Source organism: Cornus florida, unplaced genomic scaffold (assembly GCF_030987335.1).
Source record: "Cornus florida cultivar Cherokee Brave unplaced genomic scaffold, ASM3098733v1 CherokeeBrave_3.0.0_Hap2_Chr11, whole genome shotgun sequence".
Taxonomy (NCBI): domain Eukaryota; kingdom Viridiplantae; phylum Streptophyta; class Magnoliopsida; order Cornales; family Cornaceae; genus Cornus; species Cornus florida.
Genome location: NW_026775581.1, coordinates 48,799,591 through 48,804,641, shown reverse-complemented (window position 1 = coordinate 48,804,641; position 5,051 = coordinate 48,799,591). Strand labels below are relative to the sequence as shown.

At 36.2% G+C, this 5,051-nt stretch overlaps 1 protein-coding gene across 1 annotated transcript; it reads right to left on the bottom strand.

The window, feature by feature from the left end:
- Positions 1 to 2,752: 2,752 nt before the first annotated feature.
- Positions 2,753 to 4,766, bottom strand: LOC132284106 (myb-related protein 306). The gene is made up of 3 exons (XM_059786175.1): positions 4,480 to 4,766; positions 4,094 to 4,223; positions 2,753 to 3,665 (listed from the first exon to the last, which is right to left on the bottom strand). Exons 1-3 carry the CDS (start codon positions 4,610 to 4,612, stop codon positions 2,948 to 2,950), a joined length of 981 nt encoding a protein of 326 aa, XP_059642158.1. The 5' UTR covers positions 4,613 to 4,766; the 3' UTR covers positions 2,753 to 2,947.
- Between the last annotated feature and the right edge of the window lie 285 nt (positions 4,767 to 5,051).

Genomic DNA, 5,051 nt, shown 5'->3' with positions numbered 1-5,051 from the left:
TCCCCTATGCATGAAGCAAAGTATACCGAACTTTAAGCTTAACGAAAGACTCAAACCCCTTCATTCTACTAAGAACCAACTCGCTAAACGCCCCTGGCTTTGCGACTCCCCCATCCAACAGTTGTCGACTTCATACTTACTCCTTGCACCTTGTAGAATGATTGCTGGTAGATCAACAATACTTCGCGAAGCGCCTTGACCCCTTCAGAGTGTGATCGCAAATTCTTCTTATTTAAATCTGAATTTTATGTAGAAGAAATAGATCTATTTTTCATAATTTCTGAAACTTCAATTTTGCTCCAATTCTGATGAGATGGAGAACAACACTTCTAAATCACTCGTGTTTATGTGTGTGCTCTCAAAAATAAAATCAGAAAAATCAAACTGGTTTTCTAAATAAAAATTTCACAAAGATATATGGCTCTCAATTAAATTAGAATTTTGTATGCAAAAAGCCGTGAAATCCTAATTGAGGAAACATATTTTTATGAACTTTTGAAAACCTAATTGTACTCGGAAAGCAATTCAATTTCGTGCATAATTAATATGGTAAAAGTTCTTGCACAATAGGAAGCCATTAAAATAGATCAGGAAACTAAGTTACCAAAATTGTCTAAAGACCTTGACCCAGTTCAAAGTGGTTGAACCGGTTCAAGTTGGCCAATGAGTTTTCAAAGAAAATAATTTTTGACACTTGAACTAGTTCATAGTGGTTGAACCAGTTCAAGTTGGCCAGACTTGAAAAATACCAATTTTGAACCTCCCAAGTATCCTCACACACTCTTACCTTCTTAAAGCGTTATTCTCATCATCTCAGAGTGTATCGAAATATGAACACGATCACTTCTTCAATTCCGCTACCGATCTTGATTCTTGATAAAATGAACTGAAAGTTTACAACTCAAACAGACTCATTTTGACAATGAAATTTGCCAATTACATATTTATATCTCACAAAATCCATCAAATCGATCTAGCTTTACAAAGTCTTGATTCATAACCTTGAACGTATTGTTGTCTCCATTGAAATAACACTTTTAAGATTGTTGATCCAAAATGACCAAAACCAACGCCGACCTCTGAAACTTTAATGTTATTGGAGATGACCAAAATTCTGAAAGTTAAAGATGACCTAAAAAAATAAATGATGAACTTTCAAACACGAAGACTAACCGAAATTAATCCGACTTTGAGACATGTATTCACTTTCCTTAAAGTGTTTTTAGTTAAAAGGTAAGCTTGTGTATAAATAATGGAGAAGTGAACAAGAAGCCCCAATTATAGTAGGGACGAAAACAAAGATACAACACAACCAGCAACAACAACCAGCAGCACACAGCACAGTGAACACAAGCTCAGTAGCAGCACATACAAAGTGGACCATTGACAATCAAACATCTTAAACTCAATATCCATCCTTATGAGCGACACCACCCTTGACAGACAAGTGACAGCAACATACATTTTATACCTCATGTTAGCAACCAGCTTTGAGAATGGGAGGTAGAACAGGCCTGCAGAAAAAGGCTATAGAGGTCTTGCTCTATGGAAATGAGAGTCAGATCTGAGGACCTTCTTAGGTTGATTGAAAATGAGTTTACTATTGGGTTCTCTAGCAAAACACTCCTATGATACAATAAATTTGAATTCCTACAGTTACCAATACTGAAAGAATTCCTTGAACTCTCGTCGAAACGGTTATAAAGATAACTAAATAGGGAGAATGAGAGAATAAAGGTGAAGTGAATTACAAAATCAAAAGTACAATATCGTTATTTATAAACTTCCAAAAGTTGCAAACCAAACCTCACTAGGTGTGACAATTAAACTATGACTACCATATGAATAGTTGCAACTATTCGGATTAAATTTTAAATTTAACACACACATTCTAGATGCAACTATTCGGATTAAATTTTAAATTTAACACACACATTCTAGAAGCATGGTAGGTATTACTGTTATTTCTGTATTAGGACTCTGATTCTGTATATCTCACATGTATGTATATATTACAATATATTCGACAGCACTCCAAAATTACTGTTTCATATAAATTAGAGGACATACATTATCATCTTTAGAGAGAATTAAGAAACTATGACATACTCAAAGAAGACTAATTCTCCGAGTAGGTGAAGACCAGTGCACTGCATATATATTCAATAAATGAGTCAGTTAGAAGTCTATCGATCTTTTCTATAGTTGCTTGTTAGCCACACTCTAAGCAATCTGTTTGACCTAATCCTTATCTCCTCGCCAATTAACTCAACCTAGTAAGATATATATATAATCTTTGTTACAAAAATCTAGTTACATAAAGATTATAGAAAGAGAGAAGAAGAAACAAAAAAGAATTGGGCAAAAAAAAAAAAGACACTAAATTTGGAGGTGCTAAGAACATGTCGATAGTATTTACAATTTCACATTGAATTGGATTATTATCAGATTAGATAATCATATTCCAAATTTAGAATGTTGATGTAACAGATTATTACATTTGGGTTGTTAATGGTCTATCAGATTTAATGTTTCAATGCATATCGGAATTATGATTCGAATCAAAATCTCATCCGTTGATATGTCTATAGTTATGCCAACCCTGAAATGGTGGTAGTTTCACATGAAATTCAGAATTTTAAGCATTCCACTTTTCTAGATCTCAGAAATTTAATTTAAAGCAGCAAATCCTGATTCTCTTTCCTGAGAGATGTTCCAAGCAAAAGTTTCAGAAAAGTACAAAGAGTTTCAATTCTAAAAAGACGAGAGGATATTTATTTCTATGGCTGATACATGTTTAGATGTACTTGTAATTTACACTTTTTGCTCCTCATATGAGAGTGATGATCATCTTTTCCTGCCCAGGCTAGAAACATACCTATCAGTTCAACGCCTATAACCCCCTATTTGAAAAAAAAAAAAAAGGAAGGAACACTTGAAACTCTGTTTAGAACAACTCATGACCAGTTTCACCCAAAGTCATGTCAATTATGTCATATGGACCTTGTTGAGAACCATCATCAAACAACCATTTCTCTATGACTTTTAGAGGGAATTGAGTGTCCGAATTCGACTTGCTCTCATCTTGAAAGAGGCCAGTTTCATGTGGGAAATTGGCTGTCTCATCCATGGACACAGACTGAGAGAAACCAGAGTTGGAAGAGTTGAAGCTGAACAGCGAATCAAAACCCTCCGGTGTGGCTGCACTGTGTGTCCCTTCACTAGGACTACAGCCGGTCCCAGCTGGTTTGTTGAAGGAGTTCTGAGTAGTTTCTGAGCTCGTTTCGTGAGGAGATTTCGGCGAATCTTTCATCCAGTTCTTGAGCAATCGAGAAATGTTTTCAGTACTGGACGCGTAGGATGTTGTGGATGATTGGATTAACGGCGTTGTTGTGCCCAAGTCAGGTGAAGAACTGATTGGTTTATCAAGGGACAAAGCCTCACATAGAGCTTGTTTGGCCCTGTGAATGTCTGTTTGAAGCCTTCTCTCCCACTGACCCTTGTTGGACATTGAGTGTGAAACTGATGAGGACCCTTCTTGATTAATATTGGAGTCATCAAGGCCTTCATTAAGCTTCTTGAGCTTCTTCTTCAAATGGGTATTCCAATAATTCTTGATATCGTTGTCTGTTCTCTGAGGAAGGTAAGAAGCTATTGCAGCCCATCTGCACCCAAAACAAATATCTGCATGTTATTATAGGGAAAACAGTGTGTGTATATATATATATATATATATATATATATATATATATATATATATATATTGTTGTTTGTGTGGATGTATGGAAGTGATATATATATATATATATATATATATATATATATATATATATATATATAACTTCTGTAATAAAATAATATCCAACACAAATCAAGAAAACGGGAATTTGAACTGGATTGAATCCAGATCCTCTCCTGTGCAAGAGCACGATGTTGCATATGCACACGAGAAGGTAGAGATGACTTCACATGGGATGGGGCCCACACCAAAACTACTCCATGTAAGGTTATCTCCAAACTTCGGTCCACCCTTCACTTGTGCACAGCACCGATTGCCTGCTTGAGAGATCTAGAGAGAGGGAGAGAGATTTACCTATTTCCAAGAAGAGCTTGGAGGTGGATAATCATCTTTTCTTCATGATCATTGAAGTTACCACGTTTGATACCGGGACGGAGATAATTAGTCCATCTAAGCCTGCAACTTTTGCTGCATCTAAGCAAACCTGAGAATCCCAGATAGAAGAAAAAGCTGTGAGTACAACAAAATTACAAAAATAAAAATAAAAAAATAAAATAAAATACTTTAACTTCACACCCACATTCAAGAAGGCGGCAGTGGAGTTGTTGCAGGTCTTAAATACACCATTTAATGATAAAACAAACTCAAAAAATAAAAATAAATAAATAAATCAAAAAACAAGAACTTGAAAATTGAAAACAAGTTTGTTCAAAACAAGCTTAAAGAAAGTTTTAGTTTACCAGTATTAGCAGGAACAGCTCTCCAATTGCCAGGTCCATGTTCTTGAATGTAAGAGACCAAAATGATGTCCTCCTCTGGAGTCCATGGCCCTTTCTTCACACCAATTTTATCACAACAAGGTGGTCTACCCATGTTGACTAAAATCAGCTATCTCTCACTCTATATGATCTCTCTCTCTAAGCTATCTCAGGAGTCTCTCTCTTAAGATCTCTCTCTTCTCTCTCAAGATATGGTTTGTGTTCTCAAGTAGAAGAACTGCTGAGACAGGGGTCCTAGGCTAGGGTACCACTGTCTATATATAATATAGAGAGAGAGGGAGGGGTAGAGAGAGAGAGAGAGGGGTAAGGTTGATGTTTACGCTGACCAAAGTAGCTAAAAGGTAAAAGGGCTATCTCCAAAGAGTCAAAAGCGTACAGCAACGAGCATTTACTCATTTGCTTGCAAAAAGTCAGCTGTATGCTTGTAAAGCTAGGCTTTTCATCTCCTCACGCCTCACAACCGCGTTGCATTCAATGTCAGCATTCCCATTTTACCACCCCTTACATAACCCACCACCATGCATATATATAAT